We start from the raw sequence: 17477 nt of genomic DNA, 5'->3' as shown, positions 1-17477 counted from the left end.
CCAAGGCTAATAATAGATTTTTCCGTCACTTTTGTTACAGTTTCTCATAGCACCTTCAATACTTTACCGATCTCTTTCATATTTGGCATGTAGTTACCTTGCATGGACCTCTACCTTTTGATGAGGTTTGAGGTCACTGGGGTCAAGGTCAACGAGGCTTATAATAAATTTTTCAGTCACACTTTTGTTACAGTTTCTCATAGGGCCTACAATACTTTACCGATCTCTTACATATTTGGCATGTAGGTAACTTGCATAAACCTCTACCTTTTGATGAGGTTTGAGGTCACTGGGGTCAAGGTCAAGGTCACCGAGGCTAATAATAGATTCTTTTAGGTGGTTATTAACACATAGATTGACAAAGCGCATCATCAGGGAGCATCCATCAGTTTCACTGATATTCTTGTTTCACTTAGAATATGCATTTTATGGATATATCTATGTTAAAGTTTGCATACCACCTCAAATATTTTCTATGTCCCTTGACCTATTGCTTTCATATTTTGCATACTTCTTTACCAACATGACCCCAATCTATAAACAAGAGCAGACAACTGTATCAAGCATTTTGTAAGAATTATGTTCCCTTATACTTAGAAAATTGAAAATTTGGTTAAGTTTTGTGTTTAGGTTCACTTTATTCTTAAAGTATCAATGCTATTGCTTTCATAATTGCAACACTCACTAACTATCATAAGGGGACTGTGCAGGCAAAGTTATGTAACTCTGACTGGCATTTTGACAGAATTATGGCCCTTTTATACTTAGATAATTTTACTCCTAAAGTATCATAGCTATTGCTTTCAGTCTTGGAAAACTTACTAACTATCGTAAGGGGACTGTACAGGGCAAGTTGCATAACTCTGGTTGGCATTTTGACGGAATTCTGGCCCTTTTTGTTTTAGTAACCTTAAATATTTTGTTAAATTTTGTGTTTAGATCCACTTTACTTCTTAAGTATCAAGGCTATTGCTTTCAAACTTCAAATACTTTCTTACTATCATGAGGGTAATGTACCTGGCAAGTTGAATTTGACCTTGACCTTTGAATGACCCTGACTCAAGGTCAAATTAATACATTTTGCTTAAATTGGCATAACTTCTTTATTTATGATCAGATTTTATTCATACTTTGACAAAACAAAACTTACCTGACATACCACAATGGACTACACCCAAACAATGTCCAATGTGTTCTTATTTTAAGCTCAACTGTTTTAAATGAAATATATATAGTGGAGCTATCCTACTCACCCTGGCGTTAGCATTGGAATGTTAAAGTTTGCATACCACCTCAAATATTTTCCATGTCCCTTGACATATTGCTTTTATTAAAAGATCATCTAATAAATGACCACACACCCACATTATACCCTCTCTCCATCCGCAACCCCCCTCCCCCACCCAAAAAGATTTTTTTTTTAAACATGGTTAAAAAAAATAAATATATATATTTATTTTATTTTTTGAAGGACCGTCCAACCATCCCACCCAAGCTATCAAACTTGAAATAAAATCTTATTATGTTGTTTTATGTCTTCACAAATGTTCAATAGATTGTGGAAAATATGCCTGAACTCAGAATCTTCTATAAAGTACAACTTCTTTAAAACATAAGCGATCAATATGTTTCAATTATGGTCCTCTCTTCCACTAAGAATATGACTATATTACCTTGACCTTATTGAATACAAACAATTTCCTCATGATGGCTTACGTTATACTTTCAAGCAACCCAATAGTCAAGCGCGCTGTCTTCTGACAGCTCTTGTCACTTTACTTCTGAGCAGGAAATTAAACATGCCTGATGATAAATAAGAGACTTTAAATGACATGTTTGTCTAGTTCTTTTAACACATAAGTTTTATTGTGAAAATAAGTCTGATCCAGATAGGGTTTGTTATAGAGGGTAAATGTCCACGAAATTAAGTATTTATCAGGGATGTTAATATACTGAATAACTTGTCATTTATAAGTTATTTGAAGCTTTTGTTTTCCATATGAACAAAAACATATAAAAATTTGGTTTTTCCTTGATGAGTATTAAGTACTCAAATACTATCCTTTAAGTAGTGTGTAACCAATTTCAGTGTACAATTAAACAAAACAAACAAATTACTTGTCATGGTTTTCACTGAAGCAGTTATGCAATTCTGAGTTAAACAATTCTATTAATTCTTACTTCAGTTCATAGGCATGCACTACTTCTCCCCGGTAGACAAGATGCAACTTCTGGAGATCATCACCACAGACAAGACCTCCCAGGACACTGCAGGTATTCACGCTAGCTCTCCTGTGATGACTGTGTCAGTGTTGAAGGGGTGATACATACAAAGTCTGTTGGGGTACATTTCTGGAAATTTCAGCGAATTTCCCCAGAAACATGTTACCAGGGGGCCGTTTCATAAACGATTATACGACGATGTTAACTTACGAGAGAATTTTGTAATCTTAATAAGTAGACGAACTAGCTCGCTATACTCGTCAAATATATACGGCGCTAGAGATGCCAATGTAAGTAATTAAGTATACTCAAAATTTATAAACATATGATATGGAATTAAGTAATTATGCATCTTCGAAAAATGTAATGTATCGTAAATATGTATTACGATGTTTATTTAAACGGTCCCCAGATGTATAACTGTTAGCTTATCAGACTGCCAAGCTAATTTGATAGTGCCCTTGGCCCCTATTCACAAGCGAAATGAAGTCTAAAAAAACATTATTCTTAAAACTGTTCTGTTCTTATGTTATAATACAACTCACTATGACAGGTAATTCTAAGCCTCTTACTTCACAATTCAGCATTTAGAACACTTTCTATGACAAAGGCAAAATTTAGTTCCCATATATATGCAAGCGTTGAGTCTATATTTTTGGTTCAATGTCTACTCTTTATCCTCAAGGCAAGGAATGGGTTTGTGTAAACAGGCCTTTAACTATAATGCCAAGGATCAGTTTTTTGCATGACATTGTACACTCATTGCTCATACTGGTAAACCAGCTCACCTTGGAATGGTGTGAGAAGGTTAACTGACCATTGTGATTTAACTTTTTGAACAGCACAAAATCCTATCAAACTAAACTGTATACTTATTGCTATCAATAGTGTTTTATCCAGGCCGTTTTAGCGTGGCGCGGCGCCACGCCGCTTTTTTGAAGCGCCTCGCTGCCCCTTTCAAAGCAAATCAGCGCCACGCTGCCCTTTTCAAAGGCCGCCGCCCTGTTTTCCGCCGTGCGCGACCTTATTGATAACATCTTAATTGCCTCTTAACCAAGCTTCTAAGCCGACTATTATCAGCGAAGATTCGCGCGGTTGTGAATACGTCATGCGTGAATAACCATGTGTCAATATCAATCGATAATTTCAGTGGCTTTGTAACACTAATCGGTCCGGATACAATCGTGCACAGTTACTTAGGAGACTTGATGAAAACCTCGATGTTATTCACGTGGAAATTGTGCATTTCATGCATAATTCAGTTATATCAAAACATTTATTTTTACGCGTAATTAAATTTAAAAAAAAACACCAGTTGTATCTGTAAAATATTGATTTGATTTCAATTTAATGCAAAACAGTTTTAAGTTAATAAAAATTAATTTACAGGGCTTGCACTAACCGGCGTACGGCCGTATATTACGCCCGATAATTGTTTCCATACGCCGATTACAAAACCCCATGACGTCCACTGTACTTCCTGAAAATTGGCCATACGCCGAAAATAGCAACCCGTGACATATTAAAGCTGTCAATTAAAATAACGCTCCGCCTCCTATCCAATACAATTGGTGCAGGCTCATATTAAAGCTGTCCATTAAAATAATGCTCCGCCTCCTATCCAATACAATTGGCGCAGGCTCACAGTAGATGTGTGTTGATGAATTGTAGCAGACGACACTCTTTACACAGTTGCTGTTCACTGTTAGGCAGACCGCGCTTAATTGGAGCACGTGCTTGTTTATTGTCACGATGTTTTGATTACAATAACGTGTGAATGTCGGCAAAGAAGTAGATACCCCGTCTTGGACCCTGTTTGGCCAAAAGTTGTTAATTGTTGTAACAGTAGTAGGCCTGCACCATTGGTTCAATTAAGAACATTATGACCCGTTTGTAACTTGTCAAAATATGTTAATTGGCAAACACAGATATGAATTTTACAAAAATATTGAACTTGTACCACTTATCATTCGTGTTTAGAGTGTCGCAACGTACGTTTTCCGATTTTGGCATTCCACTTTCGACGAAACGTTAATTAGAAATTGATGCAAATTGTTTGTAAGCAAAACAAGTTTATATCGGAGACCAATTAACGTGTATTGAATTAATTGACAATGAACAAAAGACAGTACGGCACCGTTCCTAGTTACACTTTTTGCGAAATAAAATGTACACAATACAACACGTGGTCATGAAAACAATGTCATTACGCAGAACTTTCTGACTATTCAAGAAAGTGTTGGTGTTTGTGAATCTCCATTTAAGATGCACATAAAGGACTTGTTTGTGCAATGTGTGTAACGTTTTAAATATAAATAATTGTTTAAGAGGGTAACTCATTTAACAGTATTCTAAGACTTCTTTGAAAAGCTATAGTTTGTATAAGATATATATCCTATGGTGTTTAATCTTGTTTTTTGTTACTACATGAAAATATAAAACACATAATAAAATATACATTCTGGATTTTGTTGGTTTAATTATTCAACAATAAATCTCAAAACTATACATACAATGTTTGTGTGTAACAAAGCTTGTTATTAAGTCACTATACAGATATATTTGTGCCCTTTTTATGGATGTCGCGCGCTAAAGTGCCCTTTTTTGAAATTTTGCACCACGCCCTTTTTCCTTCCTGTATAAAACACTATATCAAGTTCCTAAGAACTGTTATAATGCAAGAGCCTGTCTCTGGGAAAATAGGGCTTAATGCATATGCATAGTGTCATACCTAATTAACCTGTGTAGTCCGCACAGCTTAATCGACAACACTTGCGTCTTGTATTTTTTTATATTATGATTTAAGGAAGTCTCTTTTTAACAAAACTCCCGTCTTTTTCCTTATGAGCCTGTGCAGACTACACTGGCTGATCTGGGACAACACATGCATTAAGCCCTGTTTTCCCAGAGTGCAGCTTATTTGTGAGTACCCAGTACCAGCCTTACCCTCTGTGTTACAGCCTCTGCAGTGTCTGTGGGCCTGAAGCAGGGCAAGGTTGTGATCGTTGTCAAGGATGGACCAGGCTTCTACACAACCCGCATCCTGGCCCCCACCCTCTCAGAGGCGGTCAGGGCTCTCCAGGTACAACAGCATCACGTAGAGTTTTGGATGAAATATTCTGTTTTAAGGGTTGTTGTTGTTGTGTTTTTTTTCGGGGGGGGGGGGGGGGTATTCTGCTTGAAAATGGTGAATATGGTCAAGTTGCTTGAAGGATTTATTTTTCTTCTAATAAAAAAATTAATCAAGTTTAATAGCAGCATTAATTTAACTGAATCTGCTCCTATTTTGTGAACAGTTTGTTTTTGACAAAAAAGTTGTCAAAGACTTTGACACGCACAATTATTATGTTGTTGTTTTTTTATCTCTATCCCCCCACCTTCCCCTCTTTGGAAGGAAAATGTAAGACTCCTGGTGCCTTTATGAGGATTAATTTGTATGAGTCTGTAAAATGGCTTTAAAATTTAAAACTGAAAGTAATCTTTACCCTGAGACAAGTTCCAGAAGTAAATTATTGCATTATCCAACGCTGCTACCGCTGATCACAGGAAGGTGTGTCCCCATCCAAGCTGGACTCTCTGACCCGTGGCTTTGGCTGGCCTGTGGGGGTTGCAACGCTTGCTGATGAGGTGGGTATTGACGTGGCTGCACACGTTGCAGAGGATCTTGGGAAGGCGTTCGGGGAACGCTTTGGTGGTGGAAATATCAACGTGTTGAGGGACATGGTCACAGCTGGTTTCCTAGGTATGTCAGTTGCACTGTGGTAAATGGTTAGTTTTGATATTAGCCGCGCTGCGGGAAAACTAGGCTGTATGCATGTGCGTAAAGTGTTGTCCTAGAATGGCCTACTCCCGTGCAGTCCGCACAGGCTAATAAAGGACAACACTTTCTACTTTATGGAGTTTAATGTTTTAATGAAGTCTCTTATAAATGAAAAATCCAGTATAGGTGGAAAGTTTTGTCCCTCATTAGCCTGTATAGACTGCAGAGGACAATCTTTGACAACACTTTAAGCACCTGCATTATCCCACAGTGAGGCTTAATAATGTTAAATGTTTTCAGGGGTTTTGCGCCAGCACTTATACTTTTGAAGGCTGTATCAGTACTATAGAGGAAATACTAGTGTTTTCAAAATTAGTATATCATAGTAGTAGACATGTGTGATAAAATGTAGGTACCTGTATGCCTACTTTAATATAAAGTCATTGCAAAAAACTCTGTTAGTTTTTGGGCCATAAATTGTTCAAATGACATTTTGATCTTTTCTTCGAAAGAATGCAAAAAATTATGTTTTTTCATATAAAATGAAGAATCTTACATTCTACTGCAAATACTTCTTTTAACAATATTCGTTAGGTCGCAAGTCTGGCAAAGGGGTTTACCTTTACCAGTCCAAGTCAAAGAAGAGGCCAGAAAACACAGAGGCTAAAGCTATTCTAGACAGATACAAACTAGATCCAAAACCAGGGTGGGTAAACAGTTTACCATTTGGTTGAAGTCGAAAAGACATACAATATTCAACATCCTTTTTGTGACTTAATGACAAAGAATATTAATTTTTTTATTTAATTGAAACACAGTCTGGCAGTAAGGATTTGTTTATATCATGGAATTTTATTTACAGCTGAGCTGCTTTCCTTATAAGTGAGGCTGTTTTCGGAGAAAACCCGAGCTATTGTCATGGCCTGCTCGTCGTCTGCCGTCTGCCATCCCCCGTCCGCCGGGGTCGTGCTAAAACCTTAACATTGGTTCTAAAATCAAAGTGCTTCCACCTACAACTATGAAACTTCATATGTAGATGCACCTTGATGAGTTCTACACGCCACACCCATTTTGGGTCAAAGGTCAAGGTCACTGTGACCTCTTTGGAAAAAAAAAAATCTGACAAGCTTTTGCAGCCGAGCGTGGCACCCGTTATGCGGTGCTCTTGTTTTATTAAATACAGCAGATATGGGACTTTTGTGAAATGCAGTATTACGGATTATTGTTTGGCTTGTACACAGTTTAAGGTTTGTGTTCACAGCAACACAGATGAAGATGTTCAATACCGGCTGGCATCAAGATTTATCAATGAGGCAGTGATGTGTCTGCAAGAGGGCATCCTAGCCAACCCTGTGAGTTAAACATTTGAGCCACTCTCTGGGAAAACAAGGCTTAATGCATGTGCGTAAAGTGTCATCCCAGATTGGCCTGTGCAGTCCTTACAGGATCTGGGATGATACCTCACACACACACATGTATTGAGCCCTGTTTTTCCAGTGAGCAGCTTATATGTAAATCGAGACATGGGGGTTGTTTATATTTCTATGGGTGGGAGGCTTAACAATGATAATGTTTTACCTATTTTGGAAGAGCATACTAGCATGAATTTTGGACTTTTGAGGAAATGTTCATACCAGGAAATATAATACCATGGAGTAACATCAGTTGTAGGCAAAATATGTTTCATTTGTATGATTTTCTTAAGGGGTGACTCTTTTTAAACGCTCAAGGGAATAATAAAAAAACAGTAATTGGTCATTTTATTTATCTCATTCATGTTTCATTCCTGAGTCTTAATGTAGAAGTGCTATGTATAAAGATTCAACGTAGATTTTTGTCGATGCGATCTGTGTTAGAGCTGTGATGAACTCATAAGTAATATTTACTACCAAAGCAACTACAATCTTTCCGTGCCTCACACACACAGAGGATTTCTTGCAAAATATTACATAGAATTGCAAAGTTTTATACTTTTATTATGCCAAGTTGATGTATAGAGAGATCTCCAATTCTCTTATAATCTGGTGAAACACAAGTTTGTTATATTTAATATTGGTATTTGTATGTATTTTATGTTCAAAATGTTTCAAATCCAGTTATGACTTAAACAGTTAATATAAATATTGTTCCAGGTCTGTTATTTTCTCTGTTCAGATAATGAAACAAGATTTGTTGCTTTCTTGGATTTTGCGTCATAAATACCATTGTTATTTTTGTCATTTCAAGGCTGTCATTTAATACCAGTACTAAGTGTGAATACTATTGCGAGCGAGTATCTGGTATCTTCTTTACTTGAATCAGATGCATGGGCAGAATTTCCATAGAAATTTCTCATTACCAATAAAGCTATAACATTTATACCTTAAGATGGAGGGTGACATCGGTGCGGTGTTTGGTCTTGGTTTCCCGCCATTCCTGGGTGGCCCCTTCCGCTACATTGACCTGCACGGGGCCAAGCAGTTGGTGGACAGGATGAAGAAGTACCATGATTGGTACGGTGTAGCCTTCGAGCCCTGCCAGCTCCTGCTGGACCACGCAAAGGACCCCAGCAAGAAGTTCCACACGCGATAGTCACTGAAAATCTTTGATCTTTGGTGTAAATGAACGGCTGTGTTCTGTTTCAAATTGTTTGAGACACATTTCTAACTATTTATCTTTGAGAGCTATGGCGTGTTCATTATTTTGAACATTTTTGTGCTGTTGTCTTTTAGATCAACCATTGCTGACTTAAAATTAAACTACATTTGTGTTCCTCTCAGAACAAACTGTTAAGACATTATTTAATTGTTTTTGAAAATTCAGTGACATTATTTTTATGTTTTAATAATTGCTTTCTACCTCAATGCAATATTAAATATTTTACTTCTTTTTGAAGAGTTCTCCTGTATTCTATATACAGTTCAAATAATTAAAAATTTGGTTTCATTGTAAAAGCACTCTAAAACTTTCATACACTTTTTCTTTTTAAATTTTTGTTGGATTAAGCTTAAAATCATTATTTTTATGATTAAAATGCCTAATCATCTTGTATGTACTTGACACAGTCGTGGGTCAGTGTTGATGTGTCCTTTATTTGACTCTGTGATCTTCATGGGTCGCATTTGTTCATAGATAATGCGATTGTGAGCTGAACTGTACCAATAGGTGTACCAAAATTTGTACATAGAAAATTTAATATAAAAATGAATAAACATTTTAAATGTGACAAGTAGTGTCGTTTTATATTTAAATTGTATGCGGGCCCTTGAAACGGGGCTTCATGCATGTAAGTGTCGTCCCTGATAAGCCTGTGCAGTCTGCTTACGGCGCTTTACGCGAATGCACCAAACCCCGTTTTCACCGAGCGTGGTTTAAAGTATGCATCGTTGAAAGATACCAAGATTGTCCCAGTTATAAACCTGATGCACGGTATAGCAGACAATGTTAACCTTGTAAATATACAGTATTGTCAATGAAGTCTTGGGGAAAAAAAACGTAATGGCGGTTATGGATAAAATACAATAATAATTATTACTTTGTTTAGCGTAATACATGTACTGAATTGAGAATGTCCTTAGACAAGGACAATGCATAGAAATGTGGCCATGAGGTGGCGTGCCCAGACACGGATTACTAAAGAGGTTATTACCAGACAAGGACAACACGTATGGCGTGAAAACAAGTATAAGATAGTGGCAAGACAAGAACGATATAACAGTAACAAGGCGGAGGCAATTTCAATAACGTATCAATGACAAAACAAATGCATGTAGAGATGTAACCTATCCAAAAACAACGTATTTATGGACAGGTTAAACTACCCGACGGTTTACATAAACGTAACAACGCAAAATTGTGAACTATTTGTATTGATTAAATTGCCGAAATAATGCAATTCATACTCGTAGATTGACAACTGCAAATGATTAGGAAACACGAACCACTGAGGCTGCTTTATGTGTGGAGCCGGAGTGAGTCTCACAGTACTCCTACCTTATAGCCTTACGCTTTAGCTGCAACTTCCAGCTATTTAATTTTGTACTAAAAGTTAAATGTTGTGTTGGAGGAAAACAAACATGAACCAAACTTGGAACAGTAAATGCAAAGGCACTGGGTGTTCAAACCGGTTTTCAGGAGCTCCAACCCTAACCCTTGCCCAGAATTATTGAATAACATAAAATAACATATATTTATTCTGGCATAAAATAGCACAATGCATACTTATAGCCAATACGAATATATACATATATATTAAATAATTTGAGAAATTTGAAATCGTTGTTTGAAGTCCAAAATTTTCATCCGATTGTTCCCAAACTTGCACAGGTTATTTTTATCAATGAGGACCCAGCCCAAACTCTCTATATGAGCAATATCGGACCATAAGTCCAGAATTATGTCTCTTTGAATTTAAAAATTAAAGTGAAAAACTGCTTGGTTAGGTGATTATGTCAACATTTTTCATCAGATTCTTTCCAAACTTACAGTGTCTTCATATCAATGAGCATTTTTACCTCATTGAAAATAAGAAACATCGGGACAATAAGTCCAGAATTTTTTTCTATTAAATTTGACAAAATAAACAATTTCCACTTGTTTAAAAGATTTCACAACTTTCGTCTGAATCTTTCCAAACTTGTTAAGTGGTTTTATATCAGTATTACTCGAACCTATTGAAAATGATGAATATCGGAGCAATAAATCTATAATGATCTTTTACTGAATTTCCAAGTATTGTGAAATGCAGCTTCTTTATGCATTTTACAGTTTTCATTCAATTTTTTTTCAAACTTTTACAGTGTTTTCATATCAATGAGTAATCAACCCCTATCGTAAATGAGCAACGTAAGAATAAGTTCAGAATCGTCCCCCCTTGAAGTTGAGAAAATATGAAATTACGCTTACAAGATGAAGCAGATTTTTTAAAACCTACACAGTTCTGTTCCATTAGTGAAAACTGCACGCGGATGCCAGTAAAAAAGGAAACCAATGTAAATAAAATGAACTATGAAATATTTGGAGGTTACAACACAAAATCATAGATAATGGTTATTTGGGGGTTATAACACAACATCATAAATAATGGTTATTTGGGGGTTATAACACAACATCATAAATAATGGTTATACCAGTATCTTTTTCTATTTTGTTTAAAATAATCGGCCAATATATTAATATTTACAGTAGACAAAAATCGTTCCATGTAACTTCATTGAGTGCCTTTTACACTGAAATTCCCGACGCCCTTTGATGCTTTGCATCAATACTTATCTTGTATAGTTTAACATTCCGATTGACTCCTTGCAAGAAAAGCCTTAATAAGGTTGTGAATGGCCAAAATTACAAAGCTGTGTGGTGTATGGCTATTTTGACCACATACAATAGTACAAGTCAAATGGTTTCAAATAAGTTAAATAGTTTCAAATAAATTATAAGAATTATTAAATGTAAACAACCACACAACAAACATAAACCGAGAATCCGAAAGCATATAAACCAGAAATGTCCGTATCAGACGATCTGTATGCGTCAGTAAATGTAAATGTATTCAGTGACGACATACATTTGTACATGTAAATCGATCCCTCGTTTGACTTGAAATCCACTGAAGTAACACTTTTAAACATAGTGCAATTTCTAGCTACATCATCAATTTACTGAAAAATCTAATCTATCTTCAGGATATTCAGAATTTTAGAAGTTTGTTTGCTATATGTTAAGTATTACATTTATTACAAACTTAACTTTAAGAACAAGTGAACAACAAGTAAAAATTGTTGTCATTTATATATAATTAACTACCGGTATTTAATGGAATCAATTGCCTTTTCTTGCTTGTTTCAAAATGCATGGAATTCGAACATTTTATATAGCCGTGAATCATAAAAACTTGTTAAATTTAATTTTCATTTATATAAGTTAATGGCTAGGAAACCATATATTTTAATTACTCGTGAAAATGCTGCAGTAACTTAAAAAAACACATACCAGATAAGACAGGAAATTATAATTGGATCAGATTACTTTTTTAATTTACTTCGATTTCCTTGAAACCTACGCGTTTGCTTTGCTGTATGAAAAGTCTTTAAACGATGGTACAGTTATAAACAAAATTGTGTCTTTGTTTCTGAACGGTATGAAGTTTTCTATCATTGATAAAGTGGTCTTTTTCCGTATAAATCGAATACTTTAGTGTAATTGTTGAGTTGTCTATCATATTACGGGTACATCTGAGACATGCTTTTGTTTTACCCATGTATGCCTAGCGTCTAGAAAAAAAGGCCTTGGCAAACAGCGTAGACCCAGATGAGACGCCGCATTATGCTGTTTGCTGGGTCTTCGCTGTTTGCTTAAAGGAATTTCTGTAAGAAATATTCTAAATATAGAAATAAATTTACTGGACATCCCTAATTTTGGAAATAAATTGATCCAATTTAGAAGGATGGGATAGTCCACTTGGCATAAATGGGTTAATTTTAAACCGATGTTTCTGTTGCTAAGTGCTAAACATAGTAACAGGAACAATTAAACTAATTTGTTAAATTAAAGTGGGGATATATTACCATTTCGATGAGATTCACAGAATTTTTTAACCGAGAGAATCGTTCAAATAACAAAAAAAAATACGTCGATATATGTCAGATTCGTAATATATACGTCAAAAAACAATTGCTCCGAGCGTTGATGGCCACGATACACATGGTATTCGTGATTAACCCATTCATGCCTAGTGGACTCTCCCATCCTTCTAAATTGGATCAATTTTTTTCCGAAATGAGGGATGTCTAGTATGTTTATTTCTATTTTTAGAGTATTTCTTACAGAAATTCCTTAAAGCAAACAGCGCAGACCCTGATGAGACGCCGCATCATGCGGCGTCTCTTCTGGGTCTACGCTGTTTGCCAAGACCTTTTTTCTAGACGCTAGGCATAAATGGGTTAATAGTGTAATAGAAATTATACATAGACTATCGTATTTCAAAAGCAAGTAATGCATATATATAATGCATAATTAAAAAATCTTAATGCATATGCATAGTGTCATACCTAATTAACCTGTGTAGTCCGCACAGCTTAATCGACAACACTTGCGTCTTGTATTTTTTTATATTATGATTTAAGGAAGTCTCTTTTTAACAAAACTCCCGTCTTTTTCCTTATGAGCCTGTGCAGACTACACTGGCTGATCTGGGACAACACATGCATTAAGCCCTGTTTTCCCAGAGTGCAGCTTATTTGTGAGTACCCAGTACCAGCCTTACCCTCTGTGTTACAGCCTCTGCAGTGTCTGTGGGCCTGAAGCAGGGCAAGGTTGTGATCGTTGTCAAGGATGGACCAGGCTTCTACACAACCCGCATCCTGGCCCCCACCCTCTCAGAGGCGGTCAGGGCTCTCCAGGTACAACAGCATCACGTAGAGTTTTGGATGAAATATTCTGTTTTAAGGGTTGTTGTTGTTGTGTTTTTTTTCGGGGGGGGGGGGGGTATTCTGCTTGAAAATGGTGAATATGGTCAAGTTGCTTGAAGGATTTATTTTTCTTCTAATAAAAAAATTAATCAAGTTTAATAGCAGCATTAATTTAACTGAATCTGCTCCTATTTTGTGAACAGTTTGTTTTTGACAAAAAAGTTGTCAAAGACTTTGACACGCACAATTATTATGTTGTTGTTTTTTTATCTCTATCCCCCCACCTTCCCCTCTTTGGAAGGAAAATGTAAGACTCCTGGTGCCTTTATGAGGATTAATTTGTATGAGTCTGTAAAATGGCTTTAAAATTTAAAACTGAAAGTAATCTTTACCCTGAGACAAGTTCCAGAAGTAAATTATTGCATTATCCAACGCTGCTACCGCTGATCACAGGAAGGTGTGTCCCCATCCAAGCTGGACTCTCTGACCCGTGGCTTTGGCTGGCCTGTGGGGGTTGCAACGCTTGCTGATGAGGTGGGTATTGACGTGGCTGCACACGTTGCAGAGGATCTTGGGAAGGCGTTCGGGGAACGCTTTGGTGGTGGAAATATCAACGTGTTGAGGGACATGGTCACAGCTGGTTTCCTAGGTATGTCAGTTGCACTGTGGTAAATGGTTAGTTTTGATATTAGCCGCGCTGCGGGAAAACTAGGCTGTATGCATGTGCGTAAAGTGTTGTCCTAGAATGGCCTACTCCCGTGCAGTCCGCACAGGCTAATAAAGGACAACACTTTCTACTTTATGGAGTTTAATGTTTTAATGAAGTCTCTTATAAATGAAAAATCCAGTATAGGTGGAAAGTTTTGTCCCTCATTAGCCTGTATAGACTGCAGAGGACAATCTTTGACAACACTTTAAGCACCTGCATTATCCCACAGTGAGGCTTAATAATGTTAAATGTTTTCAGGGGTTTTGCGCCAGCACTTATACTTTTGAAGGCTGTATCAGTACTATAGAGGAAATACTAGTGTTTTCAAAATTAGTATATCATAGTAGTAGACATGTGTGATAAAATGTAGGTACCTGTATGCCTACTTTAATATAAAGTCATTGCAAAAAACTCTGTTAGTTTTTGGGCCATAAATTGTTCAAATGACATTTTGATCTTTTCTTCGAAAGAATGCAAAAAATTATGTTTTTTCATATAAAATGAAGAATCTTACATTCTACTGCAAATACTTCTTTTAACAATATTCGTTAGGTCGCAAGTCTGGCAAAGGGGTTTACCTTTACCAGTCCAAGTCAAAGAAGAGGCCAGAAAACACAGAGGCTAAAGCTATTCTAGACAGATACAAACTAGATCCAAAACCAGGGTGGGTAAACAGTTTACCATTTGGTTGAAGTCGAAAAGACATACAATATTCAACATCCTTTTTGTGACTTAATGACAAAGAATATTAATTTTTTTATTTAATTGAAACACAGTCTGGCAGTAAGGATTTGTTTATATCATGGAATTTTATTTACAGCTGAGCTGCTTTCCTTATAAGTGAGGCTGTTTTCGGAGAAAACCCGAGCTATTGTCATGGCCTGCTCGTCGTCTGCCGTCTGCCATCCCCCGTCCGCCGGGGTCGTGCTAAAACCTTAACATTGGTTCTAAAATCAAAGTGCTTCCACCTACAACTATGAAACTTCATATGTAGATGCACCTTGATGAGTTCTACACGCCACACCCATTTTGGGTCAAAGGTCAAGGTCACTGTGACCTCTTTGGAAAAAAAAAAATCTGACAAGCTTTTGCAGCCGAGCGTGGCACCCGTTATGCGGTGCTCTTGTTTTATTAAATACAGCAGATATGGGACTTTTGTGAAATGCAGTATTACGGATTATTGTTTGGCTTGTACACAGTTTAAGGTTTGTGTTCACAGCAACACAGATGAAGATGTTCAATACCGGCTGGCATCAAGATTTATCAATGAGGCAGTGATGTGTCTGCAAGAGGGCATCCTAGCCAACCCTGTGAGTTAAACATTTGAGCCACTCTCTGGGAAAACAAGGCTTAATGCATGTGCGTAAAGTGTCATCCCAGATTGGCCTGTGCAGTCCTTACAGGATCTGGGATGATACCTCACACACACACATGTATTGAGCCCTGTTTTTCCAGTGAGCAGCTTATATGTAAATCGAGACATGGGGGTTGTTTATATTTCTATGGGTGGGAGGCTTAACAATGATAATGTTTTACCTATTTTGGAAGAGCATACTAGCATGAATTTTGGACTTTTGAGGAAATGTTCATACCAGGAAATATAATACCATGGAGTAACATCAGTTGTAGGCAAAATATGTTTCATTTGTATGATTTTCTTAAGGGGTGACTCTTTTTAAACGCTCAAGGGAATAATAAAAAAACAGTAATTGGTCATTTTATTTATCTCATTCATGTTTCATTCCTGAGTCTTAATGTAGAAGTGCTATGTATAAAGATTCAACGTAGATTTTTGTCGATGCGATCTGTGTTAGAGCTGTGATGAACTCATAAGTAATATTTACTACCAAAGCAACTACAATCTTTCCGTGCCTCACACACACAGAGGATTTCTTGCAAAATATTACATAGAATTGCAAAGTTTTATACTTTTATTATGCCAAGTTGATGTATAGAGAGATCTCCAATTCTCTTATAATCTGGTGAAACACAAGTTTGTTATATTTAATATTGGTATTTGTATGTATTTTATGTTCAAAATGTTTCAAATCCAGTTATGACTTAAACAGTTAATATAAATATTGTTCCAGGTCTGTTATTTTCTCTGTTCAGATAATGAAACAAGATTTGTTGCTTTCTTGGATTTTGCGTCATAAATACCATTGTTATTTTTGTCATTTCAAGGCTGTCATTTAATACCAGTACTAAGTGTGAATACTATTGCGAGCGAGTATCTGGTATCTTCTTTACTTGAATCAGATGCATGGGCAGAATTTCCATAGAAATTTCTCATTACCAATAAAGCTATAACATTTATACCTTAAGATGGAGGGTGACATCGGTGCGGTGTTTGGTCTTGGTTTCCCGCCATTCCTGGGTGGCCCCTTCCGCTACATTGACCTGCACGGGGCCAAGCAGTTGGTGGACAGGATGAAGAAGTACCATGATTGGTACGGTGTAGCCTTCGAGCCCTGCCAGCTCCTGCTGGACCACGCAAAGGACCCCAGCAAGAAGTTCCACACGCGATAGTCACTGAAAATCTTTGATCTTTGGTGTAAATGAACGGCTGTGTTCTGTTTCAAATTGTTTGAGACACATTTCTAACTATTTATCTTTGAGAGCTATGGCGTGTTCATTATTTTGAACATTTTTGTGCTGTTGTCTTTTAGATCAACCATTGCTGACTTAAAATTAAACTACATTTGTGTTCCTCTCAGAACAAACTGTTAAGACATTATTTAATTGTTTTTGAAAATTCAGTGACATTATTTTTATGTTTTAATAATTGCTTTCTACCTCAATGCAATATTAAATATTTTACTTCTTTTTGAAGAGTTCTCCTGTATTCTATATACAGTTCAAATAATTAAAAATTTGGTTTCATTGTAAAAGCACTCTAAAACTTTCATACACTTTTTCTTTTTAAATTTTTGTTGGATTAAGCTTAAAATCATTATTTTTATGATTAAAATGCCTAATCATCTTGTATGTACTTGACACAGTCGTGGGTCAGTGTTGATGTGTCCTTTATTTGACTCTGTGATCTTCATGGGTCGCATTTGTTCATAGATAATGCGATTGTGAGCTGAACTGTACCAATAGGTGTACCAAAATTTGTACATAGAAAATTTAATATAAAAATGAATAAACATTTTAAATGTGACAAGTAGTGTCGTTTTATATTTAAATTGTATGCGGGCCCTTGAAACGGGGCTTCATGCATGTAAGTGTCGTCCCTGATAAGCCTGTGCAGTCTGCTTACGGCGCTTTACGCGAATGCACCAAACCCCGTTTTCACCGAGCGTGGTTTAAAGTATGCATCGTTGAAAGATACCAAGATTGTCCCAGTTATAAACCTGATGCACGGTATAGCAGACAATGTTAACCTTGTAAATATACA

The 17477-nt window shown here is 36.5% G+C and overlaps 1 protein-coding gene across 7 annotated transcripts in view; it reads left to right on the top strand.

Annotated features, from left to right (window-relative positions):
• LOC127861852 (trifunctional enzyme subunit alpha, mitochondrial-like) overlaps positions 1–17243 on the top strand; it is a 39433-nt gene extending 22190 nt beyond the window's left edge. For 2 of the 7 annotated variants that reach the window (XM_052400563.1, XM_052400557.1), the window contains exons 16-21: positions 2187–2274; positions 5184–5305; positions 5770–5965; positions 6578–6689; positions 7245–7335; positions 8351–9191. In XM_052400563.1, the coding sequence (XP_052256523.1) occupies positions 2187–2274; positions 5184–5305; positions 5770–5965; positions 6578–6689; positions 7245–7335; positions 8351–8554 (813 nt within the window). In that variant the 3' untranslated portion in view covers positions 8555–9191. Of the gene's footprint in view, positions 1–2186; positions 2275–5183; positions 5306–5769; positions 5966–6577; positions 6690–7244; positions 7336–8350; positions 9192–13237; positions 13360–13821; positions 14018–14629; positions 14742–15296; positions 15388–16402 lie in introns of those variants that run through there. The other 5 variants (XM_052400562.1, XM_052400559.1, XM_052400558.1 and 2 more) reach the window with 5 other exon arrangements.
• Positions 17244–17477: the final 234 nt, after the last annotated feature.

This window comes from Dreissena polymorpha, chromosome 16, assembly GCF_020536995.1.
Source record: "Dreissena polymorpha isolate Duluth1 chromosome 16, UMN_Dpol_1.0, whole genome shotgun sequence".
Lineage (NCBI taxonomy): Eukaryota > Metazoa > Mollusca > Bivalvia > Myida > Dreissenidae > Dreissena > Dreissena polymorpha.
This window is presented reverse-complemented; position numbering and strand designations above follow the sequence as displayed.